Source organism: Sorex araneus, chromosome 4 (assembly GCF_027595985.1).
Source record: "Sorex araneus isolate mSorAra2 chromosome 4, mSorAra2.pri, whole genome shotgun sequence".
Classification (NCBI taxonomy): domain Eukaryota; kingdom Metazoa; phylum Chordata; class Mammalia; order Eulipotyphla; family Soricidae; genus Sorex; species Sorex araneus.
In genome coordinates this window covers 126559257-126584655 of record NC_073305.1, presented here as the reverse complement: position 1 = coordinate 126584655, position 25399 = coordinate 126559257, and the positions used below count along the sequence as shown (strand labels likewise).

Sequence of the window (25399 nt, the reverse complement as noted above, 5' to 3'; positions counted from 1 at the left end):
ACAGAGCACAGAGTAATCCCTAAGTACTGCCAGGTGTGACCGAATACCCAAAAATAAAATAAAATTCTATACTTTATACCTTGAAGGAAGAAACGTATTGACTTTTTTAAAAAGAGGGTAAATTGTGCTTCTTCTGTAAACCTCTAACTGCAAATAAACTACATATACATGTACATCCATCATTTGTCTTGCAATAGATGAACTCAAGATTCACATGACTGTATGTGTGTGCGTGTGTGCTTGCACACATGAGTGGGTGTGTCTTAACATGTTTCTTGTACACCTGAATATCATTTTCTTTGTTTTTCTTACTCTGATTGAAAAAAGAATGCTAAGCTTATGCTTAATAATTAAAATCACTCAGGCTCTTTTCCTTGATCGTGGATCAAGTATCCAGTGACAAATTAAGAGTGTAAAACTAAACCTTTCCCTTCTGCATTTTCTATAATCATAGCTCTATTAAATTAATTAAAATTCAACAAAAATATGAAATTTCATAAAACATAAATGGGCTTTCCTTTCAAGCCTATAACCAAATGTCCATTCTCTCAGTATTACTTATTGTGCATAAATTAAATGCATTTCAGTTGCCAATATAAATATCCATAACTCAAATGTTTCCAAAATTCCCTCATTGCTCTTTCTTTAATTAATATTACTAAATGAGTGTATACATTTTAATTGTTGGATCCTGCCTGTGAAACGATATGAAAATTTTGTGTGCATATAAATTCAAACAATTTTTTCCTTCAAATTAAAGCTACCCAGACTACCATAAGTGACTACTTGTATAAGCAGATTCTCTAAAATATCATTGTCAATAATTAAAAATTAAGATTCCCTATTTATTTTATATCATTGCTGTTCATCCATTCAATAAATACAATTTAAGCACAGAATATATGCCAACAATTATGCTGGATGCAAGTGATACAACAGAATCAAATTGCTGGCCAGGACTTCTGTCCTTGTGAAACTTCCAGTCTAGAGGTGTAGACAGTAACTGACAAGTGTATATTGCCACATAATTATCCACACACTCCCTCGGAAGGAAAAGTAAAGCTCTTCTACCACCTATACTTAAAGGCATGGGCAAACAGCATGGGTTATCAAGGAAGGTTTCTCTGATGGGGGGAAACATAAGGATTTAAAGGAAGAACAGAGACAGAAGTAATCCTCCCAGGCAGACAGAACAGCATGACCAGCCCTGAAAGTGGGAAGAGCTTGAAGGAAGATCAGTAAAAGATTGGCACAATCTACCAACCAGGTGGCTGGTAGAACAACATAGAAAGAGACTTTGTGAGTCATGGCAAGAATTCTCACATTAATCTAAAGTTTGTGGAGAGCTTTCACTGTGGATATTCTAGAAAAGATTCCCTAATCAACACCATGTCTTTATCATCCTTTAATCCCAGAGAGAGTGATAGCTGGGTTGCTGTATGACCATGGCCTCATCTCCTTTCCCAGCAGGGAAGGAGGGGAACATTGTCTCTTTAGCACAGGTAACAAAGTGAGCTGTGCAGGAGGCTAGTGACTGAATAGCCCAGCCATAGCCCCTCTCCTGCATGCTACGGGATCTCTCAACTGAGCACTAACCATCCTGTCTCTTGTGCAAAACTGAAAGAGCAAGGAGACAGAGAAATTTTCAGTGCTGTTAGTTTTCATTGTTTTAAACGGATAAAATGAACAGCCATCAAAACCACTTTTTTTATGTTTAGTTCATTTCCATGAATATCATCTGGCACCCTCCCCCTTACCCTCACCGTCTTTTTCAAATATCCTGATGAATCTGAGCTATTTATTTTCCTCTTTCAACTTTCAGTTGAATCTGAAGAAAATCCTCTAAGATGTGCCAGAGGCAAAATACATTTTATTTGTCAGGTTTTCAAGTTTAATTGATGGCAATCCCTTTTGCTCCATCTACACGGGAAGGAGGGGTGGGGGAAGCTGTGGTTTCTGTGAACTGAATCTTCAAGGGCCTGGGGATCCTAATACCAAGCCAGCTGGACTGAATGTCGGTGCCACACACCTGAACCTCATCCAGTTCGGGGATTTGCCTACCAGCAGAGTACTTCCCTCCTGCCTGCCTGGACCCCAGCCAGCCCTCTTGGGAAAAGGGCCTTTCACTCTCAGGAGAAATTCATATTCAGAGACATTGTTCAAAGCCTCGTCTATCAGAGAAACACCTTTGTAAAGAGAAAGTTTGCATGGCAGAATTGATCATTACCATCATGGTCCTGAAAGGGACAGTTATTTAAGTGAGTGTTTCATTCAGACTTGCAGACTCAAGAACTGTTTTTTCTACAGCTAACAGACAGTTCTTTAAGATAAAAAAAAAGAAAAAGCATGACTTTCTTCTTTCCCTGATAGAGGCGTGCTTCGTGAAGGATAATAATACTAATAATTTACTCTTGTCATGAGCCTTTCCTCTTTGGAGCTCATCGCTTTTATTGATGGCTTTGCAGGTACTTGGCTCTCGTCCAACCATTTCGACTTACAAGTTGGAGAACGAGGTGCAAAACCATCCGCATCAATTTGGGCCTTTGGGCAGCCTCCTTTATTCTGGCGATGCCTGTCTGGGTCTACTCAAAGGTCATCAAATTTAAAGACGGCGTTGAGAGTTGTGCTTTTGATTTAACATCTCCTGACGATGTACTCTGGTAGGTTGTTAAAGCTTAAGAAAAATGGAGTTGAATTAAGTTATGAAGTGTTTCATCTTCCTTGTCAACACATAACCAGCTGTACAAAGTATCCTTGGGCACCCTTTTATGGCCAGAACTCCCAACTCAGTGTTGTGCTTTCCATAGTCAAGTTGAAAATTTGATTTTAAGGAGATATGAGTCTTTCGCGGAAAAAAAATTGAGTTTGCTCATGTAACCTCAGAGGGCACAAATCTATTTAAATACTGATTTTTAAGATCTGTGTTATTCAGATGCAGCAGGAACACAGGAGTCAAGGAAGGAGCAGAATTTCCAAGAGAGTTGAAGACACAAACTTTTTCAGCATGCGACACAGTTTGGTTGAATTGTGTTCTAGCAAAAAGATATGTTCCAATCTTAACCATTCAATACCTGTGAGTGTAGTCTTATATGAAAATGTGTCTTTGCAGATATAATAGAGATATCATCATACTGGGTGCAAGTGAGCCCTAAATTCAACAATTAGAGTACGTTCTTATGATAAGAAAAGAGAAATTTTTTATGAGATACAGGGAGAGAACACATGTGCAGCCAGAGGCAGAGACCTAACTAATATTTCTATAATCCAAGGAACACCAAGTTCTGCCAGAAAGCAGGAGAGGCTAGAGAGAGGGTGTAAGCAGGTCTGTTCTGAGTCTCCAGAAGAAATCCATAGTGCCCATACCTTGATTTCAGACCTCAAGCCCTTGAGCTGTAAAACAGTGGTCTATTGGTCTATGGTTTTGCTCTATAGTTTATGGTTTTAACTTCCAGGTTGCAGTACTTTGTTACAGCAGCTCCTTATAGCTAATACAGCAACCAAAAAATGCATCTTTACATTTTAATTTGAAAAGAGAAATTAAGTCAAGTTTTTTAAATTTTAAATTTTAACATAACATTGAGTCTATGATGAAAATTTTCTGATGACTTACTAAGTACTATTCTAGGTGCTCTTTTTATATATATGCTCTTTTTATATCTCAAGTCAGTGTCTCAGATTTCTTTTACCTACTCATCCGTTGTCCAATAAATGAATGATTTCTGTGTCATGTGGACATGATGGGAGAGGGATAAAGAACCACTAGTCCAGAAACAAAGCTTTTCACAAGACTGAAATATAAATAGGGTTTGTTATATACCCATTGGTTCTCACACCAACACTGGCCACACTCACAAAAACTAGGAGCAAATATAAAGATGAAATAATACATTATCACTGGCAGTAATACAATAACTTTAAAAAATATTTACATGTATAATCACTAAAAATGTAACTGAGAATACTGGATAATGCCATATGACATACATGAAACTTTTCAGATAAAATGAGTGCCCATTTACCAATTCATTAAAATTTCTTATTGCTGAAATATATCAGAAAAAGTTCATAAATTTGCTTCAGTTTTAAGTAAACTTTGAACTCATACATAAGATAAAATGTAGACCTGTTATTTTAAGCATTTCCTGGAGGTTCTCGGAGGCAATGATCAGCTTCTGTCCTGGTAACCAGGAGCTTAACCAATAATGTCTGAAATAGACATAAATTAATATAGGCTTTTCTCTTTACAAAGTGAGTACAAGGGCTGGAGCAATAGCACCATGGGTAGGGTGTTTGCCTTGCATGCAGCCGAACCAGGTTCAATTCCCAGCATCTCATATGGTCCCCTAAGCACAGCCAGGAGTTAACACTCAGGTGCATCACTGGGGTGACCCAAAAAGAAAAAAAAATGAGTACAAACTGAGGCTCATTCTATGACTATATGACTTTGGCCTGTGTCAAAAACTAAGAAATAGTTTTGTTCGTTTCAACAGTTGCTGCTGCTATTTTGTGTACTTATTATCAAGAATATTCTGAAGTTTCTGCCCCTGTGTTTCCTTCTAGAATTAAGTTCTTACTGCAAACCAAGACTAGAATCTTTGGTAACAGTCACTCTCTTTAGCTCAGGTGTGTTCTTTCACTGCTTGGTGTCAGCCGAACTGTCTTCATTCATCAACATAAGGATTTCAGCTAGAAATATATGATACCTAGTATCTGCAGAAATCAATCGGCTCACCTGAGAATTTCCCCTACAAGAAGCACTCAGGGAAAAACTGGTTGATTTTATAATAGGTTTCCCTCCATGCCATTGAAAGGCTACTTGGGGACATTGTTATAAGTATGAATTCTGGAGCTGGACTGCCTGCTGTCTTCAAACTCCAAATCTTTGACTTATTAGCTGAGGACCTTGAGCAAGTCACTTCCCTTCTATTTCTTCTGTAATGTTTTAAAACATATAAAGCACTTAGAAAAGTGTCAACTATATAATAAATACTACCTGGTGTTACCTGTTATTAATAATGCAAAGTATAGTGATAATCACTTTTCAGAGAAATTCAAATCAAAACAACTATGAAATTTTACATCATATCAGTGATATTAGCTTATATATTAAAATATCTGTGGAAGCAACCAGTGTTGGTGGTGAAGTGAGAAAATGAAAACCTCATCCACTCTTGGTGAGAATGTTGTCTGGTTCAACCTCTATAGAAAACAGTAAAGATGACATCTTGGAAAATTAAGAACTGAGCTTCCAAATGACCCATCAATTCCACTTCTTAGCTTCTACCTCAAGATCTTAAAAAAATAGTATTTCAATAAGTTACTTCCATTCCTATGTTCACAGCACTCTTCATAGAGCTAAGATTTGGTAACAACCCAAGTGCTCAAGAACAGTGAAGCAGATAAACCGGTATATATGTACACAATGCAATATGACTCATCTCTAAGAAAAGATTAAATCATGCAACTTGCTGCTACATGGATGGAAATAGAGGATGTCATGCTAAATAAAATTAGTCAGAAGGAGAGGGACAGACACAGAATGATCTCTCTCATATGTGGAATATAAAGAAACATAGTGAGAGGATAACAAATGGCCAATGGTAAAAGACCTGAGAAGTGGCACCTACAGTTCTTAGTACCAAGAGGGTGGAATGAGGGGTGGAAAAGAACCTTGAGACATTCGTGGAGGAATGCTGACATTCTGGTGGTTTGCTTTATCTTGTTGAAATACTGTGTGCCTAAGGTTCTATAACTAACAGTATTGTAAATAATGGTGCCTAAAAAAATTGAGAAAATATAAACGTATACATATACATGATATTAAGTATCTACACCTTGTTCATGAAAGCATTTTTTAGCTAGGGAAGATACAACTATTGGTAGACAATAAAGAACAGAATAATTTTTATGTAAAATCACCCCAAAAACCCTAAATTTTCCCCCAAGAAGTTTTCATCTAGGGCTCTAAGAAGTGAGAGAATTTGCCTCATAAACTATAGATGATGATACCTAGTATAATAAATGTGATAGTTATGTCTTATCTCTTTCTTCCTTTACAGGTATACACTTTATTTGACAATAACAACATTTTTTTTCCCTTTACCCTTGATCTTGGTGTGTTATATTTTAATTTTATGTTATACTTGGGAGATGTATCAACAGAATAAGGATGCCAGATGGTAAGTTTTTGCTTTATTTTGCCTTATTTTTTGAAAAAACAATTATGAGATACTATGACATCTACAACTGAAACTTAAGCAACAATCATTTGAATGTTTCACTTAGGTATATGGGCATCAGCATTTACCTAGGCATGTTCTGAAGAAGCTGACTGAGCTTCTCCATAAAAAATGTTGAAATCACTGATGTAGTGGCTTAATTATAATGTTAATTAGAACCCAATGTTCTATTTAAAGAATAGTTTTGTATGTTATCAATGTATTTTATATGTACACCTTGCAGAACTTATGCAGACTTATGAAACATTAAAAATGTTATATAAAACATAATTTTGCTTTTTAGTTTTTTAGTTTAGAGAATTATCTTATTGATACTTGAATACACAAGACAAGACTAATCAGGACTAAATAAAGCCAAAGACTTACCTAAGTACAATAAGTTTGAGTAGAAACTTCAAAAATCATCTCTAAAACTTCACAGATAAACTTACAATAATTTATTCTCAAAATTGTATATATATATATATATAATTATACAAATAGCCATCATTGATAATATAACATGTTAAATTTTAAAAATCATTAAGGGGCCAGAGAGATAGTTCACTTGCCTTGCAATGCAGTGATCCAGTTTGAATCCCAGGTACCACATGTTGTTCCCCAAACACCAGGGGTCGCTCCTGAGCAAATATCCAGGAATAGCTAAGTACCATAGAGCAGTACCCCCACATCCCCCAACCCACTGCAAAAAAAAAAAAAAATTATTTAGAAATGGGGAGGAGAGGGGTTAGGGCTCATACTTGGCCCAACACCACACGGCCTTCTGATCTGTGAATGGCCCTGCAGGCCCCCAAACCTGTGCCCACCAGGGTAATTCCTATCCAGCACCACAGAGCCAGAGCAGAGCTGTATCCTCATGCCCTTGGACTAAAACAACTGCCTGCTTGGCCAGATATCACTGGGAAAGGCCCCCAGGTCTCCCTGAAAAACATGAAAATTTTGTTTTGGAATAAATTGTAGTATTCCTTTGGAAAGACAAGACTCCTGCATTTCCTCCCAACCCATATGAAACACTAAGTTCTTTTTGAAGGCTCTAAAGATGTAATCGCCTTTTCCAAATGTGTGCAAACCATTGTACCAAAGGTATAGGTGATCTGAGCTTTCTTTTTTTTCTTATTTTCTTTTTCTTTTGAGGTGGGGTGTTTGGACTACACCCTAGGCTGCTAACAGGTTACTCCCTCAGGAATTGCTCCTGATGGGGTTCAGGGGATCACATGTGGTGACCAGGATGGCCATATGCAAGGCAAGCATATGTGCTATCTCTCTGGCCCCCAGTTTGGGTGATCTGATGGTTTATGTCTTTCCTACTTAGTCTCTCAAAATTCTTTGGAAGTCTTAGATAGTGAAGAATATCCTACTTAGAATAGGAAAGCCACAGTTTGGGCATGGAGGGGGGGTGGTCAGGAATTATCTTCTAAATATATCAAATAGGGCTAAGCTGGTGAGAAAATAGAAATGGAAGGACATGAAATATGAAGACACTGACAGACGTTGAAGAATGTATGAGCCTTTGATCTCAGTTTCGAGTGCCTGTCCTGACACTGCATGCCTAACCCTGATACCTGAGCCTGGTGGTGTCATACTCATGCGCCATTCCAGCGGTACTGGTCAGGCGCCACTGGACCACATCTGTCTGTGTTCAGGGGCCTATCAGGTCCTGGGGAATTGTAGCCTCCACATGTAAGACCACTTAAGGTCTCTCTGGCCCTCTTTGAACCCCTTTAAAAAGTAGTTCTCCAAATAAGATAATTTTGTTCCTAACCTTCCCTCAGAAATACTAAATGCTTATTATAATACAAAGCTCATTCTAAAGCTGAAACAATAGTACAGAGTGCTAGCCTTACACGCAGCTGACCTGGGTTCAATCCCCAGTATTCCATACTGTTCCCTGAGCACTTCAAGGAGTAACTCGTGGATACAGAGTTAGGAAAAGATCCTAAATATCATTGGTGTACCCCCACATGAAAAATACAAAGCTCATTCTGTCCATTTATTCTCAGAATGCAAAAAGACAGAGGAAAGAGGATGCCTAAACTAATGTATTGTAAAGGAATCACCATCTTAGATGATTTTCCATTGCTGTGCTCTTTTTTCATATTATTTCCATTGCATATTCATTTCCTTCCACCATGTCTCAGGGAAATGTCTGTTTAATATCTAAATTTTATATATAAAATTATAATTTAATTTTTTATTACAAAATAATTTGAAGTCTGCATAGAAGTTGCAAAGGTAACACATAGAATTCTATTATATTCCAGATTCAGTTTCCCCATGAACACTTTACCTTCCCATGTTTGCTACATTTTTCCTATGTTTGCTACATTTGTCAAAACAAAAAAAATAGCATCTCTCTGGATTCCATTTATCTTTTCAATAAAGTTTCCTCTCTATTCCAGGACCCATTCAGGATGTCACATCATTCTTAGATGTAATGACTCCCAGTTCTTACAATGGCTTTTCACTCTTTCCCTTTTTTTTATGACCTTATGTCACTTAAGGAGTGCTGCTCAAGGGTCATGGAGAATGCCCCAGTCTGGGTTTTGCTGATATTATATCGTGATTAGACACATGATTGGTTACCTGTATTTGCCGAAAGTCAGCTCTTCTCATTTATCAAGGGTACATGATTACATCTTTGTTGATGTTAGCCTGATCACATGGTTATCCTTTTCTCTATTCCATCCATTAAAGGTGACTTGCTGGGGCTGGAGTAATAGCATAGCGGTAGGGCATTTGCCTTGCATGCGGCCAACCCAGGTTCAATTCCCAGCATCCCACATGGTCCCCTGAGCACTGCCAGGAGTGATTCCTGGGTGTAAAATCAGGAGTAACCCCTGAGCATCGCCGGGTGTGACCCAAAAAAAAAGGAAAAAAATAAAAATAAAAAAATAAAGATGATTTGCTAATTATAGTTCACTCCCTCCAAAAAAGAAGTGGGGGGAAGGAGTGGGAGAAGACGCAGGAATTATCCCTACCCTCTAGGAAAGAGAATATACTGCTGTATTGTTTAGAGCTCTTTTTATTGGGGAAGAGATGGGCACACTCAGCAGTCCTCAGGGCCTACTCCTGGATCTGAGCTCAGGAGTAACCTCTGGAGGTGCTTAGGAGACCACGTGTGCTGCCAGAGATTTGAACCAGACTAGGATGTAAAGCAAGTGCTTAACCACTGTGCAACCTCTTCGGCCCCATTATTTGGAATTTTTATGTTTAAAAAAAGTTTATCTTTTTACCCTAAATTTTATTTAACATTTATTTATATCATTATATATTCATGTGTTTTTGCTTTATATACCCATGTATGTTTACATTGTACTTTGAAGTATAATTCAGAACTCTGTCACTCTTTTTCTCAAAATATTCAGCCTTTGAAAATCTGGGAAATTGTTAAAGGAATGAAAAAGTATCTTTTCACAGTTTTCTGAAAAAATATAAATAAAAATGAGTTCTAAATTCCAGTATATTATGAACATAAGTACATTATGAACTATCAAAGAAATTCTAGGAGGTTATCATTTTAAAATTTCTATGGTGTTTATGCTCTATCTGAACATTCCTTTGCAGTTACAATTCCAGTGTTCCCAGACAGAGAGTGATGAAGTTGACAAAGATGGTGTTGGTGCTGGTAGCAGTCTTTATCCTAAGTGCTGCCCCTTATCACGTGATACAGCTGGTGAACTTACAGATGGAGCATCCCACGCTGGCTTTCTACGTGGGTTATTATCTTTCCATCTGTCTCAGCTATGCAAGCAGCAGCATTAACCCTTTTCTCTACATCCTGCTGAGTGGAAATTTCCGGAAACGTCTACCTCAAGTTCAAAGAAGAGTGACAGAAAGTGAAATCCACTATATGGAATGTTTCAAGAAAACACCTTAAAATCAAGCTTTTAAAAAGTGCATGGATTAAGTGAGTCTAAATAGGCTTGTCTATGTTCTCAATATGATTAGAAAAGGCAAGTGAAACAGTACACACGTTCATGTGTACTTGTGACTTTTGGGAGTGTGATGCAGAAGAGCAACCATTCAAATGCAATGGGTTAAATATGTTAACTTTAGTAAAATGTAAAAGGATAATCTATTTAGGAGTTGATCGTGGATAGTCTAAGGTATCTAAACTCCATGACTGTGAATTGTAATTTCAGTATATCATAATAATCATGAGCAAACATGAACATCAACTAACAGTTTACCAAGAAAACTGACCTCACTGCAAACAATGCCCTCCAGTTTACTAGAAAAGAACCACCTTACAATTAGAATTGATACTTGGTCATTTGTTATCCATAAAAATGTCAATTTTATATGGTCCAGTCTTATGATTTCAATAACCAGTCTTACATTTCTGCATAACAATCATATAAATTGAAGACATGAATATAATATATAATATAATATGGGGTAAGACCTATTCTGTTTTGCAAAAGCACAGAAAGGTAAAGTGATGATTTACTGCCTCACAATCATTACCTGAGTTGGGCACAACCAGTCTGCCTCTGTCTTTGGTTCAGCACCACTTTTGCAGTCTATTTATCAGACTGAGAGAGGCAACAATTTGGTTTGTTGTTTTTGAGAGGATTTGTGTTGCATATTTTCTTCTCTGTTTTTATTTCTGCTTTCTCCTATGATCTCCCCCATCACCACCACTATGGAAAAAAAAATCTCAGAAATAAATGAATTGGTGGTTTAAGAATATTCTTTTGTTTTCAGCTTTTACCCATGCCTTTGAGTTATAGCCACCAGTATCTGCTTTATAATGATAGGATTCTTCACTTCAGGAAATTAGAGCTCATTCAGACACATTCCCTTTAAGTCATAGCATATATTTGTTTAAGAGTACTAAGAAAGCAATTAGTTTTCAGATCATAAATACTCATTATACTTATCTTTTGGCATGTATACAACATGAACTTTGGTAAAATTAAGAAAATATTTTCCAAGCCTGTGTTTTCAACAATGGTTAATACTATAATTTTGTTTGTGGATAAAATCTGCAAACCCACCTCTTTTACTTAGATACATAAAATCATCTGTTTCACGAACATGTGAAACTAAGTTCTGTATTTGAAAAATCATGCTTTCTTTTTTAATAGAACTAATTCAAAGCAAAACTTTAAAAATAAGCTGAATATGAGAAAGTTCCAAAATTTGCCAAATTCCAAAATGTCTCCCAAATTTGCTTTTGAAAACCCATATTGCATCCTTGCATATATATATAACTTTAAAGTTTAGAGGTAGTTTCTGGATATAATAATGTAAGGCAGTCTACAATAGCCTTTTAAATTTTTTTGTAATTTTAATTTGTACAATTTATGTATGCCTGCTCTTTAACAGGCAACTAGAATTGTGAAGTTTTAAAAATATTTTCTATTTTATTTTATGCACTGTGATTTATAATACTGTTAATGATAGGGTTTCGTGCATAGTTTTCTCGCATCACAACCTCCACCAGAGTCTGCTTCCCTTCATCAATATCTTAGAGTACCACCTCCACCCCACCAAAACCTTCACCCTAACCCCCATGCCAAGATCTGTAGACCAGTTTTCATGCTCTGTTGCCTTTGGTCATTTTTATTTCTTACTATGTTTATGTATATCCCACATACAAAAGAGATTATTACGTATCTGAAACTGATTTTTAATCAGTCCCTTATATAAAAGTCACAGATACCAGCTCTATTTTTAAACAACTTGGCCTCCATTTTTTTGTTTGTCATTTGGTTCTTTGGGATAGATGGGTTTTTTGGTTCCATAATCAATGATGCTCAGGGGCTACTCCTGGTTCTGCACTCAGGAATCATTCCTGGCGGTGCTTGGAGGACCATATGGGATGCTGAGATCAAGCCCAGGTTGGCCACATGCAAGGCAAGCACGCTACCCACTGTACAATCGCTCCAGACCCCTGATCTCCATTATTATATGTCAGTTACATTTGATAAACAAAGACACATGACTAATGACCCAGAACATTTAATTCTAAATATTTCATAGAAAATTTTGAAACAAGGTAATATTTAAATGAATGTTTAGATAAATGGTTGTGTAAACAAATGAGAAATATAAACTGAGGTAGGTCACTTTGGAGATATTTTAGTCCTGAACTTGAGCCCTGAATATTACAAGAGGTTGGATGATCCTTTATATTTTTTTTCTTTTGGGATATACCTGACAATGCTCAGAAGTTACTCCTGGTTCTGCATTCAGGAATTATTTCTGGCAATGCTCGAGTCAGCCATATACAAGACAAATCCCCTACCCTGTACTACCACTCTGGCCCCAACCCTTTATACCTTTATTTTAATCTAAACCCTTTATTTTAATCTAAAACAGAGTCATTGTCATAGCTATAATTACAAGGGAATTCATTATTTTTTAATCAGGGTTTAATATATAACCCTATCCAAAGACCGACACAATGGATAACATGTAATAATTGATAATTGGCAAGAAAGTTATGCTTACATCCATTGTCTTTTTTAATATAGAAAATTACATGGCTTTAAAACCAGCATTAAAATATTCCAATATAACAGTCAGTAAATTCATTTATATTTAAATATTAAATCAAGGTAAAAAATAAAAATGGTGACTATTAAATTCATTTTTGTACCTTTATATAGTTCTTTATGTGTAAGAATTTTATATATAGATTTGCAGAGGTGGTTTGATAGATATTCTCTACATGTTTTATATAGTTGTCAATAGTATATATGCATTTACTTTCAATAGTATGTATGCACTATAGTATATAGTTAACAGATCTAATTAATAGTTGGATATTTCTCATCATGTAAAATCATGGTGGTATCTCTTCTCTATGCTTATTCAATTTCAGATTCCTCACTAAAACCTTGATCATTGAGTAATGCAAATCAATGAATAAAAATTGTTTGTGTACTAATTTACTTCGGGCTATGACTTCTACCCTTAAACTTTCCTTAAAGTTTCCTTATCTTTTCCTTAAGGTAGTTTCTCCTAAACAAAGAATAGATTTTTTTTTAAAACGTTTTTATTGACTCACTGTAAGAATACAGTTACAAAACTTTTATGTTTGAGTTTCAATCATACAATGATTTGAACACCATTCCCTCCACCAGTGCACATTTATCACGACCAATGTCTCCAGTATCCCTCCCCCATCCCAAACCTCACCCTGCCTCTATGGCAAACAATTTCCTCCATACTCTCTCTACTTGGAGGCATTATGATTTGCAATACAGATTTCAAAACTAGTAAACTATGTACTAAATATGGCTAATAGTCTAAAGGCCTCTTTCACACATTCTCAGGAATCTACTTATCAACTAAAGTTATTGTATCACTATGAAGTCACAAAGACCTTAGAATCTTGAATCTGAAATACACTCTAGAGATTATCCAATGTTACAGAGGAGAAATATGAAGCCCAGACATATCAAACTATTTTTAATCACAGTACTATGTGTATCCAGTGACCTAAACCTACTGATCAGCTAAAAACAACCCTGAATTCTTTCCATAAAATAATAGTTCCTTCCTGTGAGACAGTCAAAACTAACTAGCAAAAAAATGGCTTTTGTCATTTAATCTCCATAACAAAGTTTCTTGAGTAAATTATGATTTTATTATTATTTCCAAAATTGTCAAATTAGTACCAGGATCAGGCTTTAACAATAAAGGACATGCCTCATATGTGTGAAGTCATGGATTCAATCCCTGTCACTGAAAGAGAACAAATATATAATTGAAGAAATAACTATTATTCCAAATTTGGAGGGATTTATTGTCAGAATGGCAGAGATTAATTTTATAAGCACAGAATTCTCTAAATCAAGCATAAAGCAAAGTCTAAAATATTTAGACCAGAGACGTAGTTTATTTCTAGAGCATAAGCTTTGTATGTATGAGACCTTGGGTTTGACAACTGGCACACACATATGCACCTATATAGGCACATAAAGTTAGTGATATCTAAATTAAATTAACAAGATTTTCTTTTACTTTACATTAAAGTTAAGTAACTTTAATGCTTTCCATTTTGTTGAATATATTTAATAAGTACTTTTGATTTCAATTCTTTATACCAAGAGCTTATTCTGCAGAGATCTCCTCCCTAATAAAGCTGGGAAAAGTCTCTTGCCCGCACGTCTGACTGTCTTCCCCAGGGCCCCTTGGAGGGGATGGGCTCCAGCTTCCCTCCGTGCCCTGAGCAGAGTTCCTGGCGGCCAAAGACCACCGGAACCTAGCCACAGCCATGCTCAAGGCCCCTCTCCACATGTTTGGACAGGCCTCATGCATGAAGGTACCGGCAGAGGAACCCAGGTGTATGTAATCCCATCAACAGCCAACATCCAGAGACTTAAAAGCAAGCTCCCAGAAGCAATATTTTACAACCTACTTTTCCCTCTGGGAGAAACTCGCAAGCTACTGAGAGCTTCCTGCCCACATGGGACAGCCTCGCAAGCTTCCCATTGTGTATCTATATGCCAAAGCCAGTAACCAGCTGAATCTCATTCCCCTGACCCTGAAAGAGCCTCCAATTCGGCATCATTGGGAAGGCCGAGAAGAGAGAAGCTTCTAAAATCTCAGGGATAGGACGAATTCACAGGTTACTGAGATCGCTCAAGCCACTAGATGATCAACTAGATTTTGTGATCATGATTGTGATCATGAATAAAGCTGGGGAAAACACTATAGCCGTAATGCATTTATGACTTCACTTCAGCTGAGACAGCATCAACTTGTTTCATTTGCCCTTTTAGAAACTGGCTCCAAATCAACTAAAATCCACTCAAATAATTTTGATTTCTACTCTTGTTTTCTCGACGTCTGCTGTTCTTACGGTTACTATTTAATACATGTTTAAAGAACACTGTGCTTCCAAGGCATTATGCTAGACTCCACTGGAAAATGCTGTCTAAGATATCACCCAATCTCAATAACTGAAAATGTAATGTCACCTGTGTTTCCTGTAGATTAATTACACATATGTGAATGAGCCAGAGCACAGCCTACAATGATTTATCAATTCTAAAAATAAATATTATAATATGCACCATTAATTTAACAACTGAGTTTGCGAAGCAAAAAAATTCAATAAACTGTACTGATTTCAGAAACACTAATGTGGAAAAATGTACACCACAGAATTGAGAAAATAAAACAATATCGAGAACCCATGCATGCATCTTCTAACTTGAAATATATTTATCTCTACTACCCAAAGAAATGATCAGTCATCAAGCAATTTTACCATAATGAATAAATTCCTAGATCTTAAAACATAATTTAATTATATAAAATATTAAAATTGATTTGGAAAATAACATTTTTCAGAAATATAAATAACTTTGAAATTATGTTTCTATAGCAACAGTGCCACAAGAATTTATATTACCTTAATAACTGGGAGTCGTAAGGTTTGAATATTGAAAATAAAGTTTTGAGGATTTTGGTGGAAGAGGTATTCCTCCCAAGCAGAACTCAGGGGGGGGGGGGTGGAGGGCAGGGACTGGGGATCACTCTCAGCAATGCTGGGCCAACTGGGCCAGTCATTCAATACTAGAGTCCCAGGACATGGTGATGCTCTGACTCTGCAGTGGATTGTCCTGAAGGGCACCAGGGCCACAATAACTGATGTTCAAAGGGTCATGTAGTGCAGGCATTCAAACTGTGGTATCTCCTTAACCCCAAGTTTTGATTTTATTAATTTTTTAAATTTTTTATTAGTGATTTACCATGAGGTACAGTTACAGACTTACAACTTTTTGTACTTGTGTTTCAGTCATACAATGCTCGAGTACCCATCCCTCCACCAGTGCCCATTCTCCACCACCGATGATCCCAGTATCCTCTCACCCCCCACCCCATCCCCCCTCACCCTGCCTCTGTGGCAGGAAATTCCCTTTTGGGTGTTGTGGTTCGCAATAGAGGTATTGAGTGGCCATCGTGCTTGATCTATAGTCTACTTTCAGCTCACATCTCCCATCCCCAGGGAGTCTTCGAACCACACTTTACCTGGTGTTCCCTTCTCTATCTGAGCTGCATTTTCCTACAGCATGCGAGACCAGCTTCCAAGCTGTGGAGCCAATCTCCTGATACTTATTTCTACTATTCTTGGGTGCTAGTCTCCCATTCTGTAACTTTATATTCCACAGATGAGTGCAATCTTTCTATGTCTATCTCTCTCTTTTTCACTCATTTCACTTAGCACAATACTTTCCATGTTGATCCACCTATATGCAAGTTTCATGACTTCATCTTTTCTAACAGCTGCATAGTATTCCACTGTGTAGATGTAACAAAGTTTCTTTAACCAGTCATCTGTTCTCAGACACTTGGGTTTTTTTTCTAGATTGTGGCTATTGTAAACAGTGCTGCAGTGAACATTCGGGTGCAGATGTCATTTCAACTATACTTTTTTGCCTCTCCGGGATATATTCCCAGGAGTGGTATTGCTGGGTCAAATGGGAGCTCAATTTCTAATATTTTGAGGAGCATCCAAACTGTTTTCCAAAAGGACTGAACTAGTAGGCATTCCCACCAGCAGTGTAGGAGAGTCCCTTTCTCCCCACATCCATGCCAACAACGGTTGCTTTTGTCCTTTTGGATGTGTGCCAGTCTCTGTGGTGTGAGGTGGTAGTTGTTTTGATCTGCATCTCTCTGATGATTAGTGATGAAGAGCATTTTTTCATGTGCCTTTTTGCCATTCGTATTTTTTTCCTTGGGAAAGTTTCTGTTCATTTCATCGCCCCATATTTTGATGGAGTTGGATGTTTTCTTCTTGCAGATTCCAACCAGTGCCTTGTATATCCTTGATATAAACCCCTTATCAGATGGGTATTGGGTGAATGTTCTTTCCCATTCTGTAGATCGTCTTTGTATTTTGGTCTGTATCTTTTGCAGCGCAGAAGGTTCTTAACACGGATGCAAAGATCCTCAACAAAATATTAGCAAATAGAATCCAATAACTTATAAAAAATTTGGTTTTCTTAACTACCAGTAGTAGTTGACAGTGCATATGTGTTTACCTACTTATTCAACTTTATTGTTCACTAGTGCTACAGAAGGTGCCCACTTCTTTTAGGCTTTTGAGAACTCTATCTAAGATTAGCATACTGAACCCCACATGTTTCGGAGAATTTATCAGTTCTTTAATAATTTAAACAAGCACACTTCTGCTGCACACAATAGCCACTGTAGCCAGTGTCTGATGTTCAGATCTCATAGGGTCCCTTGTGCAAGGTCCAGGTCTCATGCTGTCTATTCTACAACACAGAGATCCTAAGCTGTCCAGTGCATGATGTCCACCTACAAATGCTGCTGCTCAGAGGTCTGTGGCCAGCTGCTTGGGCACTTGTGTGTCTTTCCTTGCTGATGCTCACTGCCCCAATGGTTGCCTCTTCGGTTTCCATCCACACATATATATGAGAGCTGCTATTCCTTTAGGCCATCTTGTCTATACTCATGTGTGGTGCCAACGAGAAGACTATCTCTCCGGTGCCCTTCTTTGATGTTACACTTATCCCTACGCTTAGTTATATCTGCTGCTGTGACTGGCTACACCTCATAGAGTTGATGTTTAAAAATTACCAATTAAAGCTGGAGAGATACTACAGCAGGGAGAGCATTTGTCTTGCACATAGTCAACTGGATTCTATTCCAAGTATCCCGTATGGTCTCAGAGCCCTTTCTGGAGTTATTGTGAGCACAGAGCCAGGAGTGAAATATGAACACAGCTTGGTGTGTCCCCACCAAAATATAAAAATGACCAATTGGGTTATCTTGATTATCTGGCCCCATTACTTCTACCATAACATAGCAACCCTCAGACGATAATAATACCTGGTTTCATAAAAATCATTATTCTTTTGGCCATGGAGATAGTTTAAAGAGTTGGAGGTTTGGATCATGGGGCTAGAGTGATAGCGCAGTGGGTAGGGCATTTGTCTTGCACGAGGCCAACCTGGGTTCAATTCCTAGCATATGGTCTCCCAAGCACTGCCAAGAGTAATTCCTGAGTGCATGAGCCAGGAGTAACCCCTATGCAATGCTGGGTGTGACCCAAAAAGCAAATAAAGGAAAAATGGTCTCTGAAGCACTGCCAGATATAGCTCCAGTGACCCTAGCACAGTGGACGAGGCCATCCAGAAAGTTATCATCCTTTAGAGTTTTGTATCATTTCTTAATGTCAGGCTTGCTATTGAGATGAACAAGCATAATAAAGATACAGGTTAATTATTGCATAAAGAGCATAGAAAAATTAGGAATGGAAACTATAGGCTATAAACTTAGTCAACCTATGCTTGCTTTCCTAAATGGTTACTTGCTAAGTTGTAAAACTTGGAGCAAGTTCTTCAGTTGCTCTAATATTCAGCTACCCATCCATACATTGATGATGACATTAATTTAATACTTTTGTTGTAAGTTGTGAACACTTAGTACTTAAAAAACAGATTGAAATTTTTTCTTCAAGTTCTCCCATTGAGAAGCCTATATTTCTAATTCTAGGATGTAGGCTGGTCTTGTGACTAGATTGTGGCAGGAAGGACACTGTGTGAATTCCAACGCTTACGCCTTAGAGGCACTTAAGTATCTACCTTTGCCCTTAGAAGGTAAGAAAATGAGTCAAGTCCAGTTGAAGCTGAATAATCACAGGAAGAACTGAGGTACTTCAGAGTGAAACAACAACTCCCAAGCATAGGACAAGACCGTCTCACACCCTTCAGCATTACTGACCGTCCAGCTTTTAAAACGGAGTGAGTGGTCTAGGTAAAAGCAACATTGAAACTATCTAGCATATCCACAGAGTTTTGCAAAGTAACGGATTATCATTGCTTTAAACTATCAACTTGGGTGGGGTTTCTTCCACAGAAATAGGTAATCAAACTACAATTCAGTTAAGTAAAAATTAATAAAATTATCCTTGTTGATAGAAGAGATTGTGAGCCTCTACAGTAGTGCAGTTGACTGAAATAAAATGTTATAATGAATGATTAAGTTTATTATCAAAATGAGAACTCAAATCCCAGAACAGTCTAACAGGTTTTACTCTGAAACGGTTGCTTCACCAGTAAAAATCTGAAGGATTTTGTATACTTTAGTAAATAAAGGGAATGATAAATCAAACAATTTGATTACTTTAAACACAGTGATCAAAGCAGTATAATGTATTTTAATGGCATTTTTGAGCTTTGTTTAGAAGTTTTGAGGAGTTAAATTTTCCTGAGTGTTCTTATTCAGAAAAACTGTTGCTATCTGTGACTGAAAGAAAAAGTCAAATGTCAAGGTTGTTAAACTTATTCTAATTCAGCTGACATTCTTAGTTGGATATTTATTTGATCTTCCTATAACTGCTATCTGATCAATAATAGAGAATGAGAAGTTCTTGACTTTTCAACAATTATTTCTTCATGATTTTTTATGGAGCTGAATAATAAAAATTCCTTATTTTTCAGACTCTAGTCCCTGAAAAGGCTCTCTTTTTGGTCTGTCAGGTCATGAAGGGGAGTCACAAAACCAAATTTTAATTTCCAGCAGTTATTATGAAATAGATTCCATGCTTATACATTCTAGTATTTATTGATCACCTAGTATATTCCATATAATATACTAAAATTCCAAATTAGTGAACAAAACATTTTCCTGCCAGAGTTTATAGCCCAGATAGCATTGAAAATAAATAAGTATGTAATTATAAATTGTGATAAGTATCGAGAGGAGAAAATAACAGACATTAAGAGCAGTAACAGTTTTTCCATCAGTTCTAAGATATATAGTAGCTGTGAAATAAATTCTATCTGACTTTATCCTAAAATATATGATTAAAGCATTGAATTCAAAATGTATAAAGTATGAGGAAACTGTTTTATCTCTTTCCTATTTAAAAGATAGATATAAATACACTGTCTACAAAGATGGGGAAAACAGATGGATTTGAAAATTCAAGCTCACACTGAATATAATTAACTCGGAAAGGGAGAGAAGCCAATGACGCCCGAGATCATAGGTGCCCAGGAGACAGGCAAAGGGCTAACTTATTTTTAACACCACAGTAGTCTAGCAGTAAGGAAAACTCAAACTTGATTAAAGTCTCTGAAGAGGTCTAAGAGTAAATGAAGAGAGAGGAGGAAATGTGGCTACTGAAGAGTAATTAACATTTTGACCCAGTTACCAGTTTGAGTAGGTGTTAGCTGCTCATTAACACAGTTTGGGTTTTCCTGGCCACTGCAAAAGATAAGGTGTTTTGAAAGTCTGGGTGTTGTTTACTACTTCATTCTGAAAGAGATACACCTGAAAAGTCAAATAGACTTAGACAGAGCCTTATACACAGAAAGGGACTTAGGTACATACCCAAATTGAGAGGGCTGGTGATAAATCGATCAGACAGATAACAAAAAAGTTTCTTGACCTGAAAATAGGGGCATTTGAAAACTTCTGGTTTTCACCCAGAATACTGCAATTGACTCTTAAGTAAAACCTGATAAAATTGACTCCTATTGGGTATTCCCCTCAAGTCACCATACAATTTGATCATTCTTACACACAACATAGATATTCACAGATCCACGCATTTTTATGTGCCTTTCTGCTACTTGGAATTTTTATTCTCCTCCCTTCCCCCACCTCCCCACCCCCAACACATTCCTATTCATTTTACCCAACTGAAAATTTTTGTTTTGTTTCTTTCTTTTTTAATAATTTGGTCGATAGCACACTGGGTAGGGCATTTGCCTTGCCCAACGTCCACCCGGGTTCAATTCCTCCACCCCTCTTGGAGAGCCCGGAAAGCTACCGAGAGTATCCTGCCCGCATTGCAGAGCCTGGCAAGCTACCTGTGGTGTATTCGATATGGCAAAAACAGTAACAATAAGTCTCACACTGGAGACGTTACTGGTGCCTGCTCGAGCAAATCGATGAACAATGGGATGACAGTGATACAGTGATATAATTTGGTCACTACGAGTTACAGAGATTTTAGTGATTGGGTTTCAGACATGCTCCAACATAAGTCCCTTCACCAGTATCCACTTCCCTCCACCAATGTGCCCAGTTTCCCTCCCAATCCCCAGTCTGCCTCTAGAACAAGCACTTTAAAAAAAAAAAGTGAAATGTTTAATCTATACACTCCCACCTCACATTGCAAATTGATTTAGTCATCAATTGGCACTTTCATACCACCTTGTGGTTGAACAAAACCAATAATAGCACTTGTGGATTTATAACTAGCAATAGTGTTAGCTAGTTATTGTCAAAGTGAGGGGCACCAAGAATTTTGGTTAAATACAATCGTAAACTTTCCATTCCACTGTAGCACTGTTTTGGCATATTGAATGCACGACAGGTAGCTTGTCAGCCTCTGCCGTGCAAGCGGGATACTCTCGGTAGCTTGCAGGGCTCTCCAAGAGGGATGGACAAATCAAACCAGGGCCAGCCACGTGCAAGGCAAAAGCCCTACCCGCTGTGCTATCACTCCAGTCAAACTTTCTGATAGTCATTTTAAATCTCACCTACAGGAATTGTAGCCTATCAGACAGATAATAGAAATGGCTAAGAGGCAAAGATAATCACACCTAATAGAGGGCACAGGTCAGAGAACATCCTCTTAAAATGAACACTCAGGCTTAGATAAATGGAAGTCTCCCTTTGACTCCTCACTTGGGAAGACGCAGAAAAAGCAACAGTTCTCATGCATGTGTACTGGGCCAGACAATCAAGAAGCAGCAGTTCTTTTTTACCCAAGTGCATTTGACCCAAGAATCAAGGAAAGAAGGACTGGAGGGATAGCACAGTGGGTAGGGCATTTGCCTTGCACGCGACCGACCCGTGTTCAATTCCTCCATCCCTCTCAGAGAGCCCGGCAATCTACTGAGAGTATCTTGCCCACACGGCAGAGCTTGGCAAACTACCTGTGGCTTATTTGTTACACCAAAAACAGTAACAGCAAGTCTCACAATGGAGATGTTACTGGTGCCCGCTTGAGCAAATCAATGAACAATGGGACAACAGTGCTACAGTGCTAAGCTAAGGATAAGAAAAAAAGACTCAAATGTAGCTGTTTTGTTAAAAAGGAACCCTAGCATTCAAGGCAAGAATTCCAGGAACCGGCTTGCAGCCATGTCTCCAGACTCTGAACTAAGTTTTTGCCCCACGCCGGTTAAGGGGGGAATATCCTTCCTTGGTTTTTCTTCCCTCCAGGAGGAAGCGGTGTGGCATCCGCCATATTATGGAACTTTTAAACAGGTATGAACTTGGTGCGGGGGGAGGGGGGGAATGTGTTTTGAACTTGAAACAGCGGGACCCTTGGGCAGTCTCGGGCCGGGGTCGGTACCAGCTCGAGCTCTGCTGAGATTCAAGCCAGGTGGCCATGCCTTTACACAGCCGATTTGCTGCTGAACAACCAGGATCAAGAACCAGCGATATGACTTCTGGTCCCAGCAAGTGCTTGCAGCCATGTCTCCAGACTGTGAACTAAGCTTTTGCTCCATGCTGCCCCAATGAGGGAAATGATGCAATTTCCAACTTAAATCTCCCTGGACTTAACTACTAAAATACAGAAATCTTAAACCTTTATAAGACTTTATATCTCTTCATTCTCATCAGTGGAAAACTAAATATCAAATGTTTCCTTGTCAATAGGGTCGTATTTTGGGGGGATAAACTCCAACAAGAATTGTGAGTTCTGTGTTGAAACTCCAACAATAGTGAGTTTTGTGTTGAAATATGGAATGTAATCAAGGTAAAGAGAAAATGAAGTGAAATTTATCAGTTATGCAGGTGGGGGTGGGGGGTTGTAGGGTGGGGGTGGGGGGTGGGGGGTGGGAGGTATACTGGGTTTTTTTTCTTTTTTTCTTTTTTTTTTGGTGGTGGAATACAGGCACTGGTGAAAGGACAGGTGTTTGAGCATTGTATGACTGAGATGTAAGCCTGAGAACTTTGTAACTTTCCACATGGTGATTCAACAAAATAAATTAATAAAAAAAAATCAAGGAAAGCCACAGAGATAAAAATTAGTAAGCACTAGCAAGGAGAGACTGACCATGAGCATCGGGGACAATCCATGAGGACTGTGGAGGGATAGAACCAGAGAGACCAAAGACAGTGCAGTCCAAAGACAGCATACTGGGAACAAGCAAAGAACCAGAGTGAGGCCTGGATACCAGACACTGGAGGACCCAAAATTATCTTCTTAAAGGTGTTAAATAAATACCAATAAGTAAACATCTTGAATTTTGGATGCAAACTTCACCTACGACTCAAGGACCCATTTAGGGATTAGTCAGTTTTGTAGTAACATAGTCAAGAATCTGATTCATCTTGGTATCAGAAGTGTTCATATAAGTATATGTAACATAACAGGCACTCAGGAAACATTGAGCTGTTAACTAAAATATCATTTGGATAAAACAAACTTTAATTTTTCAGAGTCTAAAACCCGAAGGCGCCAAGCAGAAGAAGCTAACAGAGTTCTGCCTAGATGCTTTTCCCCTTATTCCCCCAAGGAAAATTGCAGTTTATATGCATTTTGATTGACAGGTCATTCTCAACAGAGAGAAAGTTTACATTTGAAGTAACAGAAAGAGGTAAAGCATTTGGGGTTTTGTTTTTGTTTTTTCACCATATGATAATCTCCAACACCATAACAAATGAAGGAAAATAATACATTTGAACTTGGAGACATAAATGAGGCAGTAAATATACCACACAAATTACAAGAAAACAATTCTGGCCAGAGCAACAGTACAACTGGTAGGGAAGGCCTAATCCCTGGTACTCTACACAGTCCCTGAACACACTGAGTGATCCCTGAGCACAGAGCCAGGAGTAAACCCTGAGCACCACTAGGTGTGCCCCACCTCAAATAAAGTAGGTAACAATTCACCTTAAAATTGTTGTTCTTGTGGCTGCAGTGATAGCACAACAGGTAGGGCGTTTGCCTTGCACGAGGCCGACCTGGGTTTGATTCCCAACATCACATATGGTCCCCCAGCACCGCCAGGAGTAATTCCTGAGAGCAGAGGCAGGAGTAATTCCTGTGCACTGCTGAGCATGACCCAAAAAAAGCAAAAAAAAAAAAATTGTTGTTCTATTGGTTCAGTTTGGTTTGGAGACCACACCTACATATGCACAGGGATCCTGACTGTGTGTTCAGGGATCATTCCTGGCAGTACTTGGAGAACCAGGAATCAAATCTGGGTCAGTAATATGCAAGGTAAACACCTTGCTCACTATATTATCTTAAGATAGGTTTAGTGCCAGGTGTTAGTATAGCATTCATACTCTACAGGGCCTCATGGCAGACTTTACCAGTTCTAATTCTCCCAAGCACTTATCCGAGGAGGCTACTGTCACTGTCACTGTCATCCCATTGCTCATCAATTTGCTCGAGCGGGCACCAGTAACGTCTTCATCATGAGACTTATTACTGTTTTTGATATATCAAATACGCCACAGGTAGCTTGCCAGGCTCTGCTGTGCGGGAGAGATATTCTCGGTAGCCTGCAGAGCTCTCCGAGAGGGGCGGAGGAATCGAACCCAGGTCAGCCACGTGCAAGGCAAACGCCCTATCCACTGTGCTTTCGCTCCAGCACAATAGGTTGAATAGAAAGGTGGAAGCTTTTCTTTTATGGCTATTACTTCCCTTTTCCCCATTTCTCCACCTGTTTGATTTAGGAATCCCCAAAGATCTATACCTCTGGGGAACCATAAAAATCACCTATATCAAATATCTGAAGGGATATTTTGGTATTTGTGGTTATGCATGTGTGTCTATATGCATGGGTTAAGTATACATGCTTATGTTTATATCTATAATCATAATGATATGTGACTGTGTTAAGATAAGCATCTAGATGCTAGCAAGAAGCACAGTAGCACTGATGTCCTGTTGTTCATTGATTTGCTCAAGTGGGCACCAGTAATGTCTCCAATGTGAGACTTGTTACTGTTTTTGGCATATCAAATATGCAATGGGTAGCTTGCCAGGGTCTGCCGTGCGGGCAGAATACTCTCCATAGCTTGCCGGGCTCTCCAGGAGGGATGGAGGAATTGAACCTGGGTGGGCCGCATGCAAGGCAAAGCTGTGCTATCACCCCAGCCCAGCAAGAAAGGTATCCCTTAAAATTTAATGTAAAATTTAATGTAAAATATATATGAAAAAAGTTCAATTCTATTCCAAATGCTTT

General features: G+C 38.2%; 1 protein-coding gene across 2 annotated transcripts in view; it reads left to right on the top strand.

Annotated features, from left to right (window-relative positions):
* The window catches only part of MCHR2 (melanin concentrating hormone receptor 2), a 36741-nt gene extending 23841 nt beyond the window's left edge, over nucleotides 1-12900 (top strand). For both annotated transcript variants that reach the window (XM_004605690.3, XM_055136304.1), the window contains exons 4-6: nucleotides 2466-2660; nucleotides 6060-6179; nucleotides 9804-12900. In XM_004605690.3, coding sequence (XP_004605747.2) covers nucleotides 2466-2660; nucleotides 6060-6179; nucleotides 9804-10116 — 628 coding nt within the window. In that variant the 3' untranslated portion in view covers nucleotides 10117-12900. The remainder of the gene's footprint in view (nucleotides 1-2465; nucleotides 2661-6059; nucleotides 6180-9803) is intronic.
* The last annotated feature ends 12499 nt before the right edge of the window (nucleotides 12901-25399 follow it).